The 22,853-nt window shown below is 44.3% G+C and overlaps 2 protein-coding genes across 3 annotated transcripts; both read right to left on the reverse strand.

Moving 5' to 3' along the window:
• Positions 1–2,829: 2,829 nt before the first annotated feature.
• drgx (dorsal root ganglia homeobox) lies at positions 2,830–6,892 on the reverse strand. Its single transcript, XM_053874865.1, has 6 exons — positions 6,822–6,892; positions 6,415–6,515; positions 5,589–5,690; positions 3,474–3,646; positions 3,276–3,388; positions 2,830–3,197 (listed from the first exon to the last, which is right to left on the reverse strand). The coding sequence occupies exons 1-6, from the start codon at positions 6,877–6,879 to the stop codon at positions 2,830–2,832; spliced, it is 915 nt and encodes a 304-aa protein (XP_053730840.1). The 5' UTR covers positions 6,880–6,892.
• Positions 6,893–8,629: 1,737 nt separating this feature from the next.
• ercc6 (excision repair cross-complementation group 6) lies at positions 8,630–21,954 on the reverse strand. Of its 2 annotated transcripts, none has more exons than XM_053874863.1 (22): positions 21,841–21,954; positions 21,235–21,408; positions 20,916–21,147; positions 20,393–20,513; positions 20,216–20,330; positions 19,319–20,024; positions 17,962–18,093; positions 17,061–17,219; positions 16,249–16,384; positions 15,965–16,135; positions 15,672–15,848; positions 14,457–14,573; positions 13,979–14,074; positions 12,342–12,560; positions 11,875–11,985; positions 11,332–11,451; positions 11,144–11,238; positions 10,692–10,837; positions 10,139–10,627; positions 9,902–10,070; positions 9,751–9,829; positions 8,630–9,664 (listed from the first exon to the last, which is right to left on the reverse strand). In XM_053874863.1, the coding sequence occupies exons 2-22, from the start codon at positions 21,383–21,385 to the stop codon at positions 9,251–9,253; spliced, it is 4,155 nt and encodes a 1,384-aa protein (XP_053730838.1). In that variant the 5' UTR covers positions 21,386–21,408; positions 21,841–21,954; the 3' UTR covers positions 8,630–9,250. The 2 variants fall into 2 exon arrangements, with proteins under 2 accessions (XP_053730838.1, XP_053730837.1); XM_053874862.1 differs by having other exon boundaries at positions 19,319–20,027.
• Between the last annotated feature and the right edge of the window lie 899 nt (positions 21,955–22,853).

A 22,853-nucleotide genomic window follows, 5' to 3' on the forward strand; every position in this document is an offset into this window, starting at 1 on the left:
CTTGTTGGTTTTAGTTATAGGATTAATAAATGACACTAATCGTTGTATAGCATTGTAATGTCTAATAGTTTTCATTGTTGAAATGGCATCATCTAGTAAGGACAACACACTTTTAAATCGTCTATAAAATATATCAATGAAAATATCCATGGGCTAATCAATATTTTTTTATTTAATATTTCAAGCATCTGTTTCATAAACTAGTAAAATTATTAAATAAATTTTATCATAGTTCACGTTTTTTTTTCCTTTTAAAGTGTTTCATAACCAGTATAGAGAGAACAGTCATCAGCCAGTTTACATGTTGAGTTTGTTTTCTGCACAAATTGAGCGGTTTTCACAAGCATTTTTAAAATGCATAACGCCCGAATTTTGTGAGCACTCTGACCTGTATGAACATTGAACCATTATTAAAATACAAGTGCATATTTATAAAATAAAAAAAAGAAGGCAGCGGTTTTTCCCCTCTTTGCATCGTGATATTTCTCAGCTGCTCTTTAAACTTGCAGTCACCACAAACTAAATCTGACAATTCTTTTTTGAATTCGAACTTCTCTGTATTAGTTATTTACAGTATTTTAAGTTTTTAAACTCGAATTATAACGGTATTGGCCCTTTTCCTACTCACTGAGTCCCTCTAGTGGATAGATCGAGAACCTGCGTTTCCATCAGAGAAGGTGTTTCCAGCGGCGGAGACAGTGGACAGAGATTATTGATCGGAGATGCTGAGGACGCTCTCTCCGTGCTGACTAAGGATCAGTGAGGCTGTGGTTCTGTGGCAGACGAGCACATTACCTGCTGCATTAAGAAAAGCTTTCTTTGTCCTCTGTCCATTTGGAGATGATCTTCATTGATCCTAATTGATTGAGATATTGATCAGATCTGCTGCAGGAATTAAAAGCAGCGATGGTATTACAGTCTGCACTGGATGGACCAGTCTGGGGAGAATAAAATAATAGAATAAATAGGTTGTCGCACATGTATGTTTCTGGAACTCTCCCTCTGTTGGTGGCTGCATGAGCACCATGACAGTTTCAGGACATATTTTCCCACATCCTAGCAAAAAAAAAAAAAAAAAACATTTCATTACTGCAACAAAAGAAGGCCATTAACTGCAGTGTAAGAAGAGAGTTCAACTGCTGTTGCCCATTTCCACCGTGTTTGTCTGCTGTTCTGGCTGCTCTCCAGCTAATTTGATATAACAATGCTGCACAAAAACCGCCTCAGGACTTTTTTAGGTGACAGAAAATTATCAATGATGCCACATGCACAGCTGAATGTCAACACCAACTTGACTTGTTTATGAAATATTAAAGCCGTGAATTATGGGCAGCATGCAGAACTTAATGATGATCGTCGTCATTACAACTTCAGCCTCTTTTGTTTGGGCTAATGATTAAATTCCACGACTGCTGTATTCAATTTTGGAGGAGATTGAATGGCTTTTCCACTTCTTTTGTTCAAGACGATTCTGCCTGCGCGGGTGCATTTTTTGGAATGACTGGCTCAGAAATGTTATCATGAACTGCCAAGCGACTGGGGTTTAGTCCTCTCAAGTCCTTAAACCAAAATCATAATATTAAAAAATGATGTTTTGTAATATTATTGAGGGACTTTAGAAGATATAGAATATATTACGACTTCATAAATGCAATAATACCCTCATTAACTGTAATTTGTATACATATTTCGATGATTATTTCAATTTAATGTCCGATTTATGAGCATTAATTCATATAGATATTGTTTCAGGAAAGGAGGATGAAGCCAATTTCATATGAAAACGTCCCTTTATTCTTGTATATTTACAACATGATGCCGTTATATGGATGATTTCAGTTCAGCTCGGCTCAAACACGGACATTATCTTCCATGTCACCGGGGTGTCGCCTCATCTATTATTGATGCGGGACTTCATGGTAATATGTAATTTCCGATTCATTATTCATGATAATGTGCCTGTAGTTTACTTAATTGTGTTATTGACGATCAAAAGTCATTTCCCCAAAATCCTTAAGGACATGAGTTGGATGAGAGGTGGGTGATCTCAACCTGGACGGCTGATAATACAGATTCTCTCTTCTTCATAGTAACAGTGGTGATTTTCAGACGGCACAAATGGAAGACGTGATTGAGCCTTTTAAAAAGTAAATAAATAATAAGAGCAGTGGTAGCACTGCTCTCCAGGCTTAAAGGGAAGCTGATAAATAATGTATAGGAACAGATGGCTGGAGTGAGAGGCAACAGGAGCGGGACATGAGCGACTACATCTTTAATTGTTTTAAAGAACATGTCACAACAGGACTGGTTTGTTCCCTGTCTGCTGGCGCTACAGATGTGCTAACTGAGTGGAAGGGACACCGGTGACACCTCCGCCTCCCCCCGGGGTCACACATCTCATCGTACATGGACACATTTACACAGTATCATTTTTTTTTAAAGTGCACTTTCAGATCGGAAAAGATGATTGTTGAAGCCCATTTTAGGCTCATGAAGCACTGCATTTACAAAACTCCTCCCTGTTTCTCTGTACACTTTTTGTCAACATGCACTAATATCCATCATAACACCATTGTTCCACTTATAAAAACTGCATCAGTAATTCACATTAGAAGGTATGAAGTCCATCATTGTCCAGATAAATATGACAATTGTGCTTTTATGGGGTCGACAAACCCCTAAATGTTCAGCAATCGAAAACCAACAATAGTTATAACAATCAAATAAATAGTTTTCATCCATTCATAATGATATAAGCAAAGTCATTTTTCTGTTTTTTTCTTTCTTTTTTTTTGAGCTTGTGACACCGGATTGAAAGAGTCTGGCTGCTCACTTTTTCTCCAGCGGTTCCTTTGAGCAGTGAGGGTGTTTGTCAGAGGTGCTCCCCAGGACTGAAATCTTGCTGGTCAAGTTGGGGCTGGAGCTCTCACTGGGTCTCCCTACTGTGCTGGGCACCTCAAGCACCGGCCCCACCGTGGGCCTGGACATCCCGGCAGAGCTCACGCTAACTCCAGAAAGGACGCCCACGCCGGCACCGGGTCCTAGCAGGTTAGCAGACTGCAGCACTGCCTCAGAATGCTCCCGGGCCTTCATTCGCAGGGCAGCCACGCTAGCAGTGCGGTTGCCCTGACAACCATAGGGCGGCAGGAAGGACAAACCCATGGGGTCGGATACGCAGCAGGAGCACAAACCGTTACCTGGGAGTAAAACGACCCGTTAAGGATTTCAGGTGATAAAAACAACGTTTCTTATCATTCGTCAGAATAAAACTTCACCTTTTAAAGTCGCGACCTGCGACAAAGCCTGGGCATAGGTTGCAGAATTGAGGAGCGTGCCTGGTATACAAGACGGGAAGAAGGGGCTGCCGGGACCCACGGTTCTGTTGATGCTAAAACAGACAGCGCTCATTGAATCCCTCTTTATACCGACATACAATGGACATAACATCCAGAAACCACACTGGATTTCCTCACCTCTGTGGCATCTCCAGTGGTTCTTTCTGCTTTCGGCTCTGGTCCACGGGAGACTGTGAGTTCATGGTGCGAGACGGAGGTGTTCCCTCACTGAGCTGCTCCTTGCCACCTTCTGGATCGTTGCTGCCTCGCTCTGTCTTCCTCCACTTTGCTCTACGGTTCTGAAACCAAACCTGCAGTTTTAAAAGAAACAAAGAACATGGTTTTGTAAAACAAGATGCAAGTGTCAACCATGGTGTTGACTGAAGTATGTTTAGTTTGTGGTCTCACAGTACTTGCTTAATATTTCATACTTTTGCTATTTTTAGCACACAGTATAAAACCCTTTTTCACTAAATATATAGTTGGATTACCATGAATAACATTCTGACTCAGCTACATTCACTGTGGATGAGGATGTATTTATGTACTTGTTTTCTTGTGTTTACAACTCACACACGAGCATCTGTTGATGCTAAACGACATAACATTTAAGAGTTCATGCGCCTTGTTTCCTTAAAAGCTTGCCAAGTTACATCTACTTTGAGTTTGCAGTGTAACTACGCAGTTACAGTATTTAAATGAAAGGGGAAAAAATACCGTTAAACATCACATCAAGTGGGAGCGTTAACATCCACTCTAAACGTCTTTTGCAACGCTATACTTATTATTATTGTACAAGAATGAAGGTTAAAGGGTGAAAATATTTGAAAATAAGTTAGCTATTTGCCTTTTTTTTACGCCATGTACGCCATGTTTTTTTTTTTTGTTTTTTTTTGCAATGTTCGTGTCACGCAGGGGGTTTTAGCATCCAGAATACGAAAATAATCACACTACAGTCTGTAGTTTAGAGTCACGATGCACTTAAAATACCCAGACGAATGTCCCCAAACTGCTGTATTAGTTATTGGGCAGCTGTCAGGAGCGAGGCTTTGGGGGGAAGTAGCTGCCAAATATGGTCACGGAACTAACGGTCGCTAAACGCGTGTTTAAAGCGCCCACATAAAAAAAAAAGTTTAAATACATTCTTTACGCTTCCTTTATGGCTCCAAAAACATCCCAGAGAGGAGCAAAGACGAACATATAGTCTGGTAATCGAATGAAGGTCAGCGCGTATAACAACATTTAATTGAGCCATTTTTCATTATCATATTTTAATGACTTCCCGCTGACAGTTGCGCTGCCCGTGAGAGAGGCAGCCGCGATGAAGTCGTTTATTCCCCTATTTAGCGATTGTTTGACAACATCAGATTCGATTAGGACTCGCTTCTGGCGGGCATTTAATCGTGGCGCCTGTGAATGCGTCTGCATCCCCGCTATTGTAGCGCGGCTCTAACCGGTGTCAACAAAACGTAACGCGAGGACACAATCTTGGTGGCGGGACAACAATGCGGCCAATAGACTTATCTCACCCCTGCACCTTCCTGCGAGAAGTCGCGCCCCCCCGCGCCATCCCTCTCTGAATGGGCTGTAATTGCTCCATTAATCTCAATTTGCTGCGCGTTCTTAATGCGGGGGGAGGCCCATTGACACTTGACAAAAAAATAAATAAAAAATAAGAAGTAGCGCGAGGAAGGGGGAGGAAATGTATTTTCCAATAATAATGTAAGTTTAATATCCCTGCAAACAGCGCTGGATTCATGTTCAGATTTAATAATAGGAATGCGCTAATCGGATTAGGAGGGGAATAATTTGTTTACAATCCCTAATTTACAGCGCTGGATTCCATTATCCAGGCCGCCATTGGGTTTAAGCGATAGTAAGATGACCCTGGGGAACAAGAGCCAAACTATTATATTCCCCTCAAATTAGATTTGAGCGCGCAACAAAAACCCAAAAGCGAATGTGGAATGCGGGGAAAATGACGTCCAGGACGCGTAACTTCGTTACAAGCGGCCAAGTTTGGGAGTGCGTCACCGTGGAGGTGCGAGTTCCCCCCACCACACACACACACACAAAAAAACAGGGGAGTTAGAGGGGAACATTATCGCTGGTAAATTATGAATGAGCGATTCATCAGGCTAATCTAATATTCGCCGTTATGTTGACGTTATGAAGGTGCAGTTTCAGAGTGACTGAGTGGCTTCATTTAGGACTCTTCCACGCCCACGCGTGGACGCTGCGGTCGCCGCTCACCTGCACTCGAGCTTCGGTCAGGTTGATCTTCATGGCCAGCTCCTCCCGGGTGAACACGTCTGGGTAGTGGGTCTGAGCGAAGACGGCTTCCAGAGCCTCCAGCTGGCGACACACACACGCACACACACGCACACGCCAAATGAGTTAGGAAGTTTATACAAATCCCCACGTGTCATTTAGTTCATATTTCAATAAGCGGTTTCCATGTATTTGCTGATAAACAACTGCAGAGTTCCAAGCATGTTGAACCTGAGACGATCGGTGGTTTTCATGTGATTCATTTTTATGTCACTTGATGTTCACTTTATTTAAAGACATAGATTGATTTAATGAGGTTCATCCAGGAATATTAGTCGCAAATGTAGACATTTAAAATAGTCCTGATGAATGTCTGATGAAGCAAGTTGTTGCCTCACTAACCCTCATTCACTTTATATCGTGGAAAAGTTTTTTTTTCTTTAATAATTTCATAAAGTGTCTCTTTTTGTTGAGAGAATTGGATATAAAATAAGTGGAGTCACTTTTCAGAAAGGCAAGGCAGAAGAACATTTCCTCCCCAGATTGTCCCTGTAAATAAGTTGAATGTAAAAAAAGGTTGTTAGTTGATGTTTGTATCGTTGCATTTGTTTGATTTAAGTGGAGCTCTTGAGCAAGACGGTTGCCTTTTCGACAAAAGTGATGTGCACTTTAAATTATTACTTTGGTTTTTTGTAGTTTTCAGTTTATGAATATAAAGCCAGTACCAGGAAGTAAACATTTTATTCTAAATCCCAGCGACGTTTGTGTTTATTTATCCGTTTACTCCAAATGAAATATTGATGTTTACCTGTTGCAGCGTGAACGTGGTTCTATTCCTGCGCTGTTTTCGGCGGAGAAAGCCGTCATCGAAGTCGGCCGGGGCGTGGTTCCCAAAACTGCTGGAGTTGACTGAAACAACAACAAGAGATGAGCTCGCGTGTGTTGTCGTTTCAAAACGAGCGTTGATTTATGGCCTCGGTTTCCATTAGCCGCATGAAACATTGATGGTCGGGAGTCAGGGGGGAACCATGAAAGCAAACATCTGTGCCCGGCACCGGACGCCCCCTCGGCCCCGGGGCCACACCAGCAGAGGGGTCGCCAGACGCCATGTGTTTTCCTTTCTAAAACGGCATCTATTTCCGCAGTCGGTGTCGCTGTCTTGATCGTACATGAGCGGATAATAAACAGTTTCAGGAGAAATGGCGGATCACTCACGTGTGTTGGAGCGGCAGCACTCTCCGTCCAGCTGCGGCGGACAGTGGAAGTAGAACATCCTGGAAAGTTGCTTCTAGTCTGGAGCGGGAGAAGTTGTGTGAGCAGCTCGAGTGCGGAGAGGAAGATAAAGAGATGCTACCTGCAGTGGTGCTGATGAGAGAGAGAGAGGGATGTGAGGAGTGACGGATCCTGGGAGTGTCCACCGCTCTCTCTCTCTCTCTCTCTCTCTCACACACACACACACACTCGCTCGGGGAGTGTCCAGATGTCTCAGAGTGTCAAGGCTTTCAGCTAGTGTCGCAAAATCTCACGCCTAATTGGTCCTAATCGGATTATCACGGCACTGTCTGTCTCACCCGCGACCCCCGGTGTGGGTGCGCGCGCGCGCGAGCGCGCCCCCGTGTCAAGACAGAAAGCGGCTGCTCAGCTCTGGTGAATTAAAAAACATCATCATGATTGTTATTCCAGACTCAGGCATATTCCCACAACCATAAAGGCGCTCGTGCACTTTTTTTTATTTGCTTCTTTCATATATTAAAAAAAAAAAAAGCTAGATGACGCTGCTTTTGGGTTTTGGATTGACTGTCGGGCGGGTTAATGGCTCGTCGGGGGGCGTGAGCGGCCCCGCTTTACAGGGGCTCGCGCTTATAGAAGACTCACAAGGCCGAATTTTTGATTTTGTTCACAGCAAGGGGTCCCGCGATTTATTTGGCTTCCTGAGATAAATGATGTGCTGCGGGAGCCTTTCAATTAGTTTTAAAGCGCTTCTGGGACGAGCGGGCGCAGACGCACCGAGTCTCGGAGGTGGAGGCGAAATGAGGCTTCGAGAAGCAGCTGAAATTTAGAAGAGCAGTGCGGGATTGGAGCGAGCCACATCAAGTGCAGAAAATCCCGTCTAATGGCGCGTAATTGGTTCTGTAATATCATTACAAGCGGATAATGGCCAGTTACAGGGCCCCGCGCTATTAAGGCTTTCCCCGGCGTGCGGCGTTTATGTTATTAAAGGGGGAATATAATGATATTTTAGTTATTAAATGCGCGTAATTAATTTATGCACCGCTGAAAATAAAGTTGTTATTATGACCTCGGTGAGGTGCGTGGAGAAAATTGAAATCAAATAACGCTTGATAACTTTATATTTGGTCTAGACGAAGTGACGAGTGGAGGCCTCGAGTGTGGAGCTGCTTCCTGTCAGCGCCTTTTTCAGCCGGATAATGAAATCACTCCCCTTTTACGATCACTCGCTTCACGAGCACGCAGCTGATTCCGCTGCTCATGCGCTTGGATGGGAGAACTTCGGTCTGCTGGTTTCACTTGGTGTGTCCTGACACACAACACAGACCTACAACTGTCACGCACACGCGTGACAAGACACGCAACGCTTACACGCACGGAACTAAAAAGACAAACACTCTTTAACGTGGACGCACATACAGTACAACACACTTCTCGACTCCAAAACCTGAACACACACTCATGCCATGCAACTTGAGATGCACAAACACCCTCCCAAAAACACACACACTTGCAGGAAACAACCATATATACACACACCTAGATCCACTCTCCCCAAACTGAACATCAACACAGAAACACACTACAATAAACACTTATACCTCAATATAAAACTAAAAACAGAACACACCCTCGTTCACACACACATCAAATCTGTATCAGAGCATGCAAGCCAAACCAGCTGACACGCACACATCCTCTGCACAACCATGTTCCTACAACAGTTCAAAAGCACACACAAGTCAAACATGAAGACACATTAAGCCAAGCTGTGTTGATGCACCTTGCTCAAGACATTTCAAATGGTTTATTTCACAGTGGAATATTACACTGAAAAATCTGGCACATGAAGACACAAATGACACTCATAATGACACGTCTTACAGTTTGGGAGAAAAGATATTCACATTCAAGTAACGGAAACCTGCCACAGCGCAGAAGAGAAGTCAGTTGTGTGTCTGCTTTGTAGAACCATGTATTGCACTGGTTTCCTTTCAGAAGCCTCCTTTTGTTTGGCCTCTGTCAGAGCTCCAGTTTTGGCAGATTTAGAGGTTGTTCAGAGTCAGAACCAGAACGGTGAGGTAGATGTTACTGCCGCCGCCACATGATCTATTACAGCTTGTCGAGCCTGTGTGCGTCTCCTCCTCTGTTTTACCCGACTTCAGCGTGTGTGTGTGTGTGATCGTGACCCTGAAGAGTGACACACAGGACCATTTCAGATCCAGCGGAGTCAGGAATCTTTTGAGATACGCAGATGCTTTGAGGTTTTTTAGTGAATGATCTTGATTTTAGAAGCTGAGGAATATTAACGGAAATCTGATTGGTCAGCTGCACATACATACGTTGTGATCATGTGACCTCATAGGAAGCATTGAGATTCAAGTTTTGAGAAGTGCAATCCAGTCCGACCGCCCTCAACGGAAGCCCTCCTTCAGTCTCCAGATCCCCTCCTGACCGTTAGTTCGGTGAAAGTCACAGATGCTCCGGAGCAGCTCTCGGAAGACCGGCGCCTGCTTCTGCGTCAGTCTGGGCTTGAAGTATTCCAGGATCTCGTGAGTGCTGGCCTGACCGTCCATGTGGGCCTGGAAGGCCACAAAGTTCCGTAGGTCAGCCAGCAGCTCGTCGTGCTCCGTCATGGCCGCGGGTGTGGAGCCGGAGCCTTCTTCGTCTGCTTCCTCCCTCTGGCTCGGTGGCACGTGGACACTGTTCCGGGCTTTGATTTTAGCCAACAGGGAGGACGAGGAGAGGGGGGCTGACTCGTTCTCTGCCTCTCCACTGAAGAGAGCAGCAGAACCTGGCTTCTTTGACTTCCTGACGATAGCAGCATCCTGAACCCAAGAGGACATAGTGACTCAGCACACAATCATGTGACTAATAGATACCACTGTGCGAAGGTATTCCATCCCATAATTACCTTGCATTTGTCTGGAGGGGCAGGAGTCTCAGCAGAGGGTCCAGCCAAGAGAGAGTTCTTCTTGAGTCCAAACCGTTTTCTAGACAGGAGTATATCACCATCAGAATGTTTTTAAAGAACCGTGACTGAAAGTGTTGTCGACGCGAGTTACTTCGCAGGAGGCGGTGCAGGTCTGTTGAAGGCCACCCGGCACTGCTGGCGTGACACCTTCAGAGCTTTCATGGCCTCCCTCGCCACTCTGTTGGCCTCTGCTTCCACCAGGACGTAGTCGGGGTTGGACGACTCGATGATGGTGTCGTGCTGCATCACGCTGTGGATGCCTGGAAACATGATGGCCACAGATTAGAGCTGAAGTCTCTTGAACTAGTCTCATAGCCATTTAGCAAACCTGATTTCTTGAAGAGCTTGGCCAAAACATAATCGTCCGACTTCTTCTGGTCTTCTTGCTGGTTGTCCTCACTGGCCGGTTTGTTGAATGTCTTCTTCTTCACCAGATGAGAGATGCGATGGCCTTCGAAGCGAGCGTCTTTCCTGCGCTTCTTTCTCTTGTGCTTGTCCATGTCGCAGTGCTTCCTCTTCTCCCGGTGTTTCTGCGGGCTGGTCAGCTCTCTGCTCTGGTGTGAGTTCAGTCTGACTGCAGCGTTGTTGCCGGCTGTGTCAGGAGTGTCTGGGTCCATTTCAGCACCATTTTTAAGAGAAGACGTTTGTTCCGGAGATGTCTTGTTGCACACAGAGGCACTTCCTTCACTGAACGCCACAGTGTTCGATGAGGAGTCACTCATCTTGGACATGGACTGTTTGTGTAAATGGCGGCTCACGGTGTTCCTCACTCTCGACCTCTCTGGCTTCTTAGGCACTTTGACCTCAGAGCCCGTGCCTGAAGACAGCAGCGTCAACACTCAAATCCTGTTCCTGTATCTGTTCACAGCCTGAAAACCCACCTGCAAAGATGGCGCTGGTCTCAGTGCCCTGGGTCCCATCAGGGTCCGTCAGAGTGAAGAGTTCATAGATGTCATTCGACTTGAAGAAGCGTCTCTGTTTCGGATCCTTCAGAACTCGATTGGTCAGGAACTGCTTGAAGATTTGCCTGAAATCAAAACTTGCTACTTTAGTTCAGGGCTTCATTATTAAACAGTCACAATTCAAAGGGATTCAATTGAGGAATCAGACAGACTTTGGCTGTGTCCCATTTCTCACCCTGGGTTTTGCACGTTCATGTGCAAGGGTAGTGTGTCCCAATACTCCTAAGACCAAGGGCACTCGCCACTTGAAAACGAAGTGGGAATATGAAGTGTGGATAGATAGATGGGACTCAGGGCATCATACTCGGGCTATATTCCCCCCTCACTTGTGAACAAGCGGCTAAAATATTAGGGCAAGATGAGAGTCTCACCTGTGGTAGATCTTCTCCTCAATGGTTCCTGCGGTCAACAACCTGTAGACGGTGACTTGCTGCTTCTGACCGATCCTCCACGCTCGCTCCCGAGCCTGTCAACACCACCTTAGTTAGGTCTCACAACATGACCTCACCTGGCTCATAACTGCGGTGAATTCACTCTCAAGTTGTTCCCAAAGACAGACCTGTGTGTCTGTACTCGGGTTCCAGTCTGGGTCGTAGATGATGACTCGGTTGGCTCCAGTCAGGTTGACTCCCAGGCCTCCTACTTTAGTGGTCAGTAAGAAGATAAAAATGGATTTGTCCTGAAAGTAAAAAGAAAAGTTGATGAAAAACACAGTAATGAAATTAAATCACATTTGCCTGAATTCTGAGCCAGACTTCCTCTTTACTGCATAACACACCATTCAGGTGGTAGCAGCTTAAACTCATATGCACGTCAGTTTATATTTATTATATAAAATTATTCACTTAATAAAACAAATTTTCCCTCCATTCATTATCAAAGGCGCCAAGTCTTGAAGAGTATTTTGGATTAATCCCAGGGTCATACAGCGTTGAGATTTTCCACACTGTATTTCATCATGGAGAGGCAGCGAGCTGACACAGTCCTTCGTGAGGAACAGATTGCCGTCAGTTAGTGTTTCCAAGTTGCGCGACAGCACTTCCCCCTCAGGACGGGATTTCCATGAGAAACTCTGGGTGCCATTAGTGAAGGCTAATCCTACCTCGTTGTATCGAGCGATGAGAGGCTGCCGTGAGCCGATGGAGGTGGTGCCGTCCATTTTCATGTAGCTGTAGTGGTTCTCCCTCACAAACACTTCCAGGATGTCCAACATCTGCGGGGAGAGAGAAGGAGAGCAATGGGGGAGAGGAAACACCAGGCAGCGGTTTGGATTATCTCTTAAAAGGATTAAGGCAGATTAATATTACATGGACAGAGATACCGACAGGGAGGGTCTCAGGTTACCTCCGAGGTATAATCTCATTGATATTGACTGCAACAGCTGGGGCCTTGTGCTGCCTCACAAACACACTCACACACACACACACACACACACACACACACTGTTTACTTCCACTACATAGCCACCCATTTTCCTTCTTTCTTTTTTTGGAATATCAGTCCATCCATTGAGCATTTAATCAGCCATTCATCCATCTCTGGTTCTATCCATCCGTCTTTTGCTCTCACTTGTCGGGACTGGGTGAAGAGGAGAACTCGGTGTCCCTGTTTATGCCAGAGACGCAGGAGCGACTCCACCACCATCAGTTTGCCGGAGCGTTTCCAGAAGCCAAAGTGTTCCTCTTCCGTCAGTTGGTCCTCTGGGATCCCCTTCAGCATCCGGGGACCCCCCGAGAAAAGATCCGGGTGGTTACAGATCTTGCGCAGAGCTATTAGACCTGAGAAGACCTGAGAGGAGACGGGGGAAATCATCAGGAAGGCTAATGACCAAAACTTGTGATTAAAGCAATGAATTAGCGTCTGGAAACTTCACAAAGCACAATGTTGTTGGAGAAAAAAAGTCCTGCAGTTACCAATGTCTCTGCATGTCCCGTCTTCTCCACCCTTAAACAAATGTCCTCGGTCTTTCAGAACTGAGTTACATAACTTATTCACTTCCTTGATGAAGGCCCAGTGGTCACTGCATTAGTAATGGTGGTTAATGGACCGGGAGTGACCACAGAGTATTGCCTGTGTGTGCAATCTGCTACGGCCACCCGTGGCTTTGCAACCGCGTCCATTTGGTTAGTGGTGATAAATGGTTGAGTGTCTCTCTCCGGACTCCACCGTCTTCCAGAACAGAAAGTGAGCGTCTTGCTAAATAAAAGTCCACTAAAATTTCAGTCTGTAACTCAACAATACAAGACTAAAAGACCTGAGTTAGTGAAAAAGTATCTTCCATAAACAGAAGTCGTCCACTTCATGCTGATCTTAAATGCAAAATACTGGCGAGAGCATTCTTCTCAACAACTCAAAAATAATCAAGTCACACCTGATGTACAAAATCGGACTGACATTATTGAAGAAATATGCCAGATGGAGCATTTGACCTCTCTATTGAGACTAAAAACTGATTTGGACACAAAAAGATGGACAAAATGGGACATTTTTCAGCAAAGAAATCCAACCTTCCAACCAACTCTATCCCCATTGTTTTCTGTGTATTTTATTTTATTGTATTGTATTGTTATCTATGTATTTTTCTACGCAAGCATGGTATGTATCATTTTCAAAATCTAATACCTGTACTTAAAATTTCACAAATAAACAGTAATAAAAAAAATAATAATAATCAAGTCACAGGTCTATCTGAGTGAGACCTGGGCAAAGTGTGGCCTGGGGGCAAATGCAGCCCTTTGACGGTATTTATGTGGCCCTACAGGAGTCAGAGTAAATCTATAAAACTGGCATTGTATCTGATATTTTCTTGTGCATTGTTTTTGTTCATTATGATGCAACTGAAACATAACTTTCTTGTTTATTTTTTTTTTTTTAGTATTTTAGGAGTATTTCTGTCCCTAAAAACACATCAGAATTAAAAGTAAATATTAAAATTTAAATTAAATAAAACAATAAAACAAACCAACATTTTCTGTGCATTTTAAAGTGCAATTTCACAATCACACATGATGTCATCACTTGATTTTTATTTTCAATTTTCTCTTACCCTCCAGTTTGACAGCCCCTCTCAACGGTCACAATATATAACCTGGCCCCTTAGAAAATGTAATTGCCCACCTCTGATCTAAGCTATAAATACTCTAAGCAATGATGTGTACTTTTGTCAACAAGAGTGAGCACACGATCTAAAACAGGAAGCTACTTACTTGCATGTCTCCGTTTAATATTTGGTAAACTTCTTTGGAGTCCAGAAAACTCTGGTAAACTTGTCGTTGGTCCTCAGTTAATCTGCAAAACAGAACCTAAACACAGCGACGGTGGTGTGAAAGAGCATAATGAGCAACAAACATCTATTTTAAAGCCCCTTGATGAAGTGTAGCGGCTGAGAAGAGAAATGATGGCGAAGCAGCACGTTTTCGTAGCCCTGGTGTCTCGAGGGAGCGACTTAATGAGCTGAAGTGGACTGAGAAGTCAACCAGCATCAGCCACAAGGACAGGCCAGAGACCGGCCACCTTAATGAATACCTGCGCCTTTTACTTTTCCGGGACTTTATTAGCTGGCTTCCCTCGCAAAGGCCACGCGCAACCATCAAACAGTCCTTAGACATAGCACATGCAGTCACATCCGATCAGATAAACGCCGCCTCAGCTGGGGGCTACTATAGAAGCAAGAGTGACCAGTACCTGTTCGTTTTTGTCAGGCAAGGCCAGGTTGGCCTTGACGTCAGCCTTCATTCGACGGAGGAGGTAAGGATTTATGGTGTCACGCAGCACACAGGCGCACTTAAACGCCGTCTGCACCTTTTAAAGAAGGAAACATTTCAGCACAATTCAGAGCTAACATTGCTATAAACATGCAGAGAAGCCAGCGGGGATGTTTCCTCAGGCAAATTATCACAGCTTCTACTCTGTCACTGCCTCCTCCATGTAACCAGCCTTTCAGCAGTAAGAACCATTAACCAGTGATCAGGAGTGCTCAGGTTCCACGGGGAATAGAACCCATAATCCAGAGTCAACGAGCCCTCCACAAAAGAAATGGCCCGCACTCCCAATACTTTAAAAAGCCAGTTATCCCTTCAAACAACTACCCATAACTGGGTGGGATCAAAGAAGCCACTCGTGGAACCTGGAGGGGACAATAACCCGGCGGGATTTAGGGCTCCACGGAGGTCACAGTGGACGTGAAGCAGTATGGTGGAGGAGGGATGTAAATAGTAATGGAGCCTCCACCTTTCCGTGTTTGACATCCTTCTGGTTGTAATTGGGGCACGACCTCCGCCTCTCTCGTTGCCAGTACAAGCAGAAGTGGATAAGGCAGCCGAGCGCAGCTTTCTCTGACCATTTAATAACATTAATAATTAGTAAAGGTTTTTATTATCGACAGCGGAAGAAGCATCAATAGCCGGCTTAAATAATTAAATCCATACAGTCAGTGGGTTATTAACGATTGGACGCTAATGACAAAGGGCTACATTTTAGTTGGCAGGCTTTTCCACTGTAGTCTCTTCCTCCCTAACAACACAGTGAAGCGGCTCACAGACTGACTTTCTGGCTGTAATAACAACTCTGGTGCACAAGCCATGTGCAGCGCATCGTACGTTCTGCTGAGAAGGTGATCGGTAGCAACCTGCCACCTATTCAGGACCTGTATGCCTCCAGGACCCAGAGACGTGCAGGTCGAATAAGCAGCCCTTGTTTTGTTCTGTTTTGTTTTGTTTATTGTATTTTATTGTATTTTATTTTTTATTTATTTATTTATTTTTGTCAGCACTTTATTCCAAAACACTTCCCTAGTTAGAGGGCTCCCCACTGACCATGGCATTAAATTTGATTCTGATTCTGATTCTGATGAAAATGAATCATGACTCTGGAACTATAGCTAGTTATGAAGACCAGTACCTGGACAGGTGAGGCATTGCTGTATCCTCCCATGGTGATGGGCACAGAGAACTGCTCCATGAAGACAGGCAAGGTGCCCAGTTTACCAGGGAAGACAAAGTCAAATAGAGACCACAGCTCCTTCAAGTTGTTTTGCATGGGTGAGCCTGACAAGATGAACCTGTGAGGTGTGCGGAACTAGACAGAGGAGGATGTTAGGAAACGTGCACAGATGTCAGGTGCTATATGATTATGAAAGGATGCTGGAGCAGAATATCTCAACATGAAACAACGTAATTATGTGTGAACAATACCTGCTTACAAGCCGTGGTAACGCCAGCATTTGGGTTCCTGATCTTGTGGCCTTCATCCAGTATGACATAGTGCCAGTCATAGCGCTGCAGCGTGTCTTGCAGGTTCCGTACAGCTGAGTATGAGGTGATCAGGATTCCGTGACACGCTGCGATCTGAGGAATGAGCTTTTCCTAAAAGGCCAAATGAGACAAACAGCAACGCAAACTGTAAATTTCACATCGATGGAACGATGGTGCCCCCCAGAGGATAGCAGGCCTCGTGGTACTCCAGCGTGACAGTTCACCTTGTTGCTGGCGAAGGAGCCAGTCTCATGCAGGACTGCGACTCTGAAAGACGGCCACCAAGTGTGGAACTCTTTGACCCACTGGTGCATGACGGTAGCTGGACACACAATAACAGTTGGACCCAGACCAGCGTACCTGCGTTCAAACACAGAGAGAATTTAATCTCTGGCACACAGAGAGAGAAACTAATTTAATATGGATAGCTCCAGCAAATTTAATTGAGGAAATTAAAGCAATAACTTCAGCCTCTAATAAAAATAATGTTATTTTGCCACTAAACTGAAGGGATTTGGTGAATGAGCCTGTGAAACACAAAGTGATAATGAGTATACACCTACTATGGTAAACTAATGGCCTTGTTTGAACCACTGCCGAGTGGAAGCTATTGATATTGGTTCGTAATTGAGTTTGCAAGCAATCAATTTGTGGGCGTCTTTAGCAGACGGATTATTGACTGAGAAAGAAGCTCCACCCGCGATCCCAGTGTCATTTGTGCAGTAAACCTGGGGTGTGTCACATTTCTCCATCTGATTTATCGTCCAAAGGCTCATTTCATTTCAGGAGCTCTCCACTTCCTCTTAAGTGTTCATGTAAAGAATGAGTCTACTCTAACAAACACTCTCACAGTGTCAGTGTTTTCTCTGATGTCTCCAGTAAGAAAGTGAAGAGTCGGATAATTGAAACATGTTTAATAATTCAGGTGAACACACTCAAGCAGAAATCCCCCTGATCAAATATTCATACCGTACAGACACTGAGTCTCTGTCCACCAGTGTGTGTGTGTGTCTGTGTGTGTGTTTATGTGGCACACCTGTAGTTGGACCCTCTGGTTCTCAGCTTGCTGTAGCTCAGTCCGGCTAAAAAGCTGATGACCTGGATGGTTTTGCCCAATCCCATCTCATCTCCCAGGATGCCTCCCGCTTGCTGACAGTGGAGCTCCCACATCCAGCGCACTCCGGTCTGCTGGTACCTGAGACACAAACGTGATCAGAATTGTGTTTTAAAATATGATCATACAACAGAAAATAATAATTTTAGAATAGTCATGGAGGAGTGTGAAAGAAGGAGCCAAGTGGACAGGTGAAGTTACAGGATGCAAAGATAAAGAAGGTGGAGGAATTTAAGTACTTAAGCTCGACTGCCCAGGGCAATGGAGAGTGTGAGAAAAAGGTGAAGAAGCGGGTGCAGGCAGGATGGAATAATTGGAGACAAGTGTCAGGTGTGATGTGAGACAAAAGGGTGTCGGCAAGGATGAAAGAGAAAGTGTACAAGACGGTGGTCAGGCCAGCAATGTTGTATGGTTTGGAAACAGTGGCACTGAGGAAAAGACAAGAGGCAGAGCTAGAGGTAGCAGAGATGAAGATGCTGAGGATGTTGATCAGGAAGCAGTATATCAGAGGGACAGCACATGTCAGGTGTTTAGGAGACAAAGTCAGAGAGGCTAGATTGAGATGGTTTGGACATGTACAGAGGAGAGATAGACAGTACTTTGGTAGGAAGATGTTGAGGTTGGAACTGCCAGGCAGAAGGTAGAGAGGAAGGCCAAAGAGGAGATTTATGGATGTGGTGAAGGAGGACATGAGGTTTGTAGGTTTGAGAGAAGAGGAAGCAGAGGACAGGGTGAGATGGAGGAAGATGATCCGCTGTGGCGACCCCTGAAGGGAGAAGCGGACATGGAGCAATGGCTGGATTGGAGTTCCATATAATCTTACTTGTAAAGTTTCTTCCACAGAAAACCAGGAACTTTAAAGCCTTCGTCAAACTCAGCATCACTGTCGTCAGACAGCTCCTCGCCTCTTTCCCTCCTCTCTTCTCTTTCTCGGAGACGCTGTCGCTTCCACTTTCTTAAAGGGAAAAAACAAACTGATGAAGATGGTCATAAATGCCCAGCTTCAGATGAACGGCTAATATGTATTAATGATCACATATATTGACCTGGACCCCAACACACGCCGCGTCCGGCTCAAAGCAATCATTAAAGCGGAGAGATAGATTCATCGCCATATTTAATGAATGGATGGATGTTCCGTCTTCAGGTTATTTTAAGAAACAGGTGAAGGGGTGGCAAGTGGTTGTTGTGTCCCACCCTAACCAAGGTCTACAGCAAAAAGGGAAATGTAAGGAGGAGCAGTTTTAATAGAGGAGCAGAGAGGGCAGTTAGAGGCAGAGTCTTTGCGCAGCAAATGAAGATTGATACAGACAATTAGTAGCTCGAGTTCCCCAGAAAGGTGTGAGGTGCAGAGGATAAGAATCCATCTTCATTTGGGCCTAGTCCTGTCACACTGCCACAAGACTGGTCCTTTAGCTGGGCCTGGGAGACCCAACTCTCTAATTAAGTCAAGACTAAGCATTGGTTCAGTTAATTACACTTTCCTGCCCTGGCCCCGCCCCTCCACCCCCGACCCATCTACCAATCCTCTGTTAATATCACTCCCCGCACCTTCAGCTGCCGTCCGACCACTCCGCTGTCGACGTCCAATCACTGCTCACCAAAATAAGGACACATGCCAACACAATTTATTTGGCAGCTATAAATATGAAATCTCATTAGGGCAGCTCTTCCCCTAATTTGGGCATTAGAGTGAATGGGTTTATAAAACCATATGCAGGCGGATAATTAGGCCACTATGAGAGCAGAGACAGAAAAAAGCTGGGAGTGAATTTGCTTAGTCAAGAAGCAGCTGCCAATCTCATCTGGGATTATCTTTGCTTCTGCACAACCGGCTGACTGAAAGCAACTGTTTCCTCCACAACTTAAGAGAATAACAATAGCACATTTGCAACAGCGAAGACACTAATATTTACCAACTTAAAAGGTCAATCTGGTGGTTCAATATGTCCTTATAAAGAAGCTGCATTTTCTTTTTCTCAAACTTTTTGCTGCTGTAATTCTATAGCATCAACACAGAAGCTTCAACGCATCTCGATAATAACAGCCTCACAACTGCATCATTAAGGGCCTTTTCTTATCAATTTGTTTAGTAATTCGAGCAGAAATATCAGAACTTTAAACCATATGAATAATATCAGTAACCACAATATTAAGAGCAATAAATACAAATGACACACCTTATTCGCTGTCTGTAGTACTCAATGTTGCCGTCGTCCTTGCACTTTTTCTCTTTCCCTTTGACATCTTCCTCCTCTGAACTTTCAGGATCGTACTCATCCTCACTCTGCTTTCTCTTCACTTTCTTCTTCACATTCCTTTCAATCTTTCTGCTATAAGGTTTTAGGTCATACTCCTCTTCATCATCCTCTCCAAAGCCTTCTTCCATGTCTTCTTGCTGCTCCTGGTCTGGATCGTAGACTCCGTCGCTGGGCACATACTCAGACCCATCGCTGTCAGTTTCATCGGCGTCATGTTGGCGCTTCCTCTTAAACTTGGGGCTCTGAGGCTCGCTCTTTGGCCTTGCTTTAGGATGAGCCCTCAACGCTGTGATCTGTAGCTTCCTCATGCGCTTCTGCATTTTCCTGTCCTTGGATGAAATCCCTTTTTTGCTCTTTGTCTCTGCTCGGTCGGGACTCATTCCAGGGCGCGGTTTCTTCTTGACCAGAGGCGCTTTCTTCCTTTCACTAGCTATCTTTGCCTGATCAGCCAAATACTGGTCGAAGGCCGAGTTCTCGGCAAGCATCAGCTTTCGAGGTTCCTTCTTGTCTTCTTTTTGTGGGATCCTTGTGCCGAAAGGAGTCATGTGACCTGTCCGTATGAGTTCTTCCCATTCCGTCTCTTGGGCTGGCATGAGCATGCTGCCGAGTGTGGATGGTCCAGCCTCTGCTGCAACGTAGAACAAAAAAAAGGACTATGTTTTTCTCAATCATTTTGTGGTACTACAATCATTGAGTACGATTGGGAAACCAGAAATATCATAACCAATCATATATTCAAGAAATCACATTAACTTACCTTCATAGTACCATTATAAGCTAGGATGGAAAAGAATAAAATCAGTGAAGTCAACTCACCATCTTCTCCATCTTCTTCTGCCAAAAGCTCAGCTTCTAACCTTTGAGCACTCTCTCCTCCCAGAATGGCCTGAAGACGCCTCTGTTTAGCTTTAACCTTCTTCAGCTGTTTCTCCTAAATGAAAAAAATATATTTTACATTCGCTCTTGTTTTGATTGACCATTTGTCGTCTTTACCTTATTTTCTTTCTGCCGCTTGACCGATTCGATCTTCCGAGTGATATCTTTACTCGATGAAGCGTATGGAGTCAACTGCTCAATGATTTTGTTTATATGCTTCAGAGACATTGTCACAGATCTGGTAATCAGAGAATATACAAAACAGTTAAGATGTTCTGTTCTACATATAAATAGCAGTAGAAAACATTGGTACATTTCATTCACTGCATTCATTTAAGCAAACTCAAGCAAGTGACGCTTTGTTTTTACTTTGCTCCAGTTACATAACGCACCAGGAACATTTGATCATGATAAAATGTGTTCCAAATGTTAACTGTCACATTAACTGCAATAAAATGGGAGATGGAATACTGTCGTGTACAGATACCAATAATCTACTTTTATGGTTTGTCTGATTTCCTCCCCACATAACAATATAAGTGTACCCAGTACAGCGGGTTTGACAGTGCTGTGTCCCTAGGAATACACAAGCTAGCTAGCTCTCTTGGATTCTGTCATATCTTGCAATGTTTATTTTTACCTGACATCATCCATAACAGACTCGTACTCCTTCTCCGCCTCGATTCTAGCAGCTGCCTGATTGGCCTCTTGGATGGCCTCATCCACCTGCTGCATGACACCCTGCTCAAGTACATCCTGGTCGTAGACAGCCACCCCAAGTCCTTGCAATTCATCAGCCCCTGAACTGGCTGCTGCTCCTTGGATGCGCTGGCGGTCAATTTGCAGCAAGGCTCCAGCCCTCTTTCCACCTGCTTTAACAGGAGAAAATGAGCTTTCATGAATATAATGATTGGTAACAAGTTGTGAAATAGAAACCTCATCCAAAAACTCTGACTAACCGGTGAGGTTTTCCACCGCGGTGGCACCCTCATTGCCTTGGAAGCAACCCGATGACCCGCCATCCTCCTCAACCGTTCCCGGAGTTAGAGCAGCACTAGCTGGACTGGACAGTGCCGATGGCACCAGCTCCTCCGAACCGTCCGTTGGCATGGCAACGCTGTGGAGTCATCCACCTGTGCAAAATGAGTTAAAACATACCATAAGACAGTCATATAGTTTTCCGTGAACTCTTTGAATAATGGCTATGATATCTTCATGATGTCATCACGATGCTACTTATAGCGATCATTGTGACGTTCATTACGGTGTTAATACTACTTTAACGTAACAACAAGGCAATGTCCAGCTTTTTTATGTACACAGACAATATTGTTTGCCGAACTGTTACTAATAGGGTTGTCTTGGTGCTGATATGGGTAAATACACAAAATGCTTCAACTATACATCACACACAAAATTCACAACCATTCATTGTTTACGTGGCTAAGCTAGCTGGCTAAGCTAACAACAAGCACAGCGCTAGCAGCTGTTTAGCCATTTAAATGGTCTGCAGTATGCGACAAACGGACGAACAGCGACGACACCGAAAAGGGTGGAGTGTTTACTTTATAAAGACAGCGGAGAGAACGTCAAATCCCGGGTCGACGCGACGGTCACCGGCATACTTCACAAAACGAGGAGTTACACAACATACTAGCTCGGTTTATGTCATCAAGGGGTAGCTGGACTGAAATTACTCTCGAACGCGTTGTGGCAGCACACTTGCCCGTCGATGTGGATGCCACTTGTTCCTATAAATGTTTAAACGTATGTAACAGCAACGCACAAATATGCTTATTTCCCTAACCATGTCTCTTCAGAATGTCGTGTATAGTCATATATCCAGGGTGCATACATTGTTATTGTATACCTTTAAATAATCAGTCATCAAAACTACATCGATATAGATTAACTTCATCTTAGATAATATAAACAACCACCCAAAGGGGGATACATTGAAACGTCATTGCTTTGGTAAAAAAAAAAAATACATACATAATCCATCGACTGATAGAATTAATTTGAGGCATACTTCTCGCATGTAAACAAAGCATGGACCGAAGGGCTGACTTCCATTTCGACCAGTAGATGACGCTAGTTCACCTTTTATTAAAAATGGGACCCCGACTATTGTCGAAAGAGCATTTTTAGCGCGATCCTTATTTAAGAAAAATAAAGCTGTTTTCAGAGCCGAAACATTCCACTGTTGTCTCCACCACTTCACCGTGTCTCAGTTGTGAAAGGTTCCTCTGAAAATAAATATAGGATTTAATGAAGACACTATCTTCATAACAGCCAGATTCAAGGCACAAAGGGCAGGGGACACTGTTATCTGTCAAAACAGACTCAGCTATATTGAAATATTTCTTACTATCAACTTTGGCTTCCAAAGTGTAGTGAACCGGACCACCGTATTTGCTTATCTAGTGAATGTGGGTCACATTTAATGGAACTCTCCCAGAGATGGGGAAGAGGTGAGGGCAATGAAAAAAGACAATTTATTTGTTTACAAATTTGTTTTATTTTAGGAAGTTCATGATTATTTACTTTAACTGCAGATAAACTGCTGATAAAGAAA

This window comes from Synchiropus splendidus, chromosome 9, assembly GCF_027744825.2.
Source record: "Synchiropus splendidus isolate RoL2022-P1 chromosome 9, RoL_Sspl_1.0, whole genome shotgun sequence".
Lineage (NCBI taxonomy): Eukaryota > Metazoa > Chordata > Actinopteri > Syngnathiformes > Callionymidae > Synchiropus > Synchiropus splendidus.

Excerpts from the sequence above, each read along its gene's own strand:
- ercc6 (XM_053874862.1), bottom strand. The coding sequence starts at position 21,385 with ATGCCAACGGACGGTTCGGAGGAGCTGGTGCCATCGGCACTGTCCAGT. Across the intron at positions 14,574-15,671 it reads GCAATGCCTCACCTGTCCAG|GTGCAGACGGCGTTTAAGTG; the intron begins GTACTGGTCTTC and ends CTTCTTTAAAAG. Across the intron at positions 11,452-11,874 it reads TCATCGCTCGATACAACGAG|GACAAATCCATTTTTATCTT; the intron begins GTAGGATTAGCC and ends TTTTACTTTCAG.
- drgx (XM_053874865.1), bottom strand. The coding sequence starts at position 6,879 with ATGTTCTACTTCCACTGTCCGCCGCAGCTGGACGGAGAGTGCTGCCGC. Across the intron at positions 6,516-6,821 it reads GTGCTGCCGCTCCAACACAC|TCAACTCCAGCAGTTTTGGG; the intron begins GTGAGTGATCCG and ends TTGTTGTTTCAG. Across the intron at positions 3,389-3,473 it reads CCACTGGAGATGCCACAGAG|CATCAACAGAACCGTGGGTC; the intron begins GTGAGGAAATCC and ends TGTCTGTTTTAG.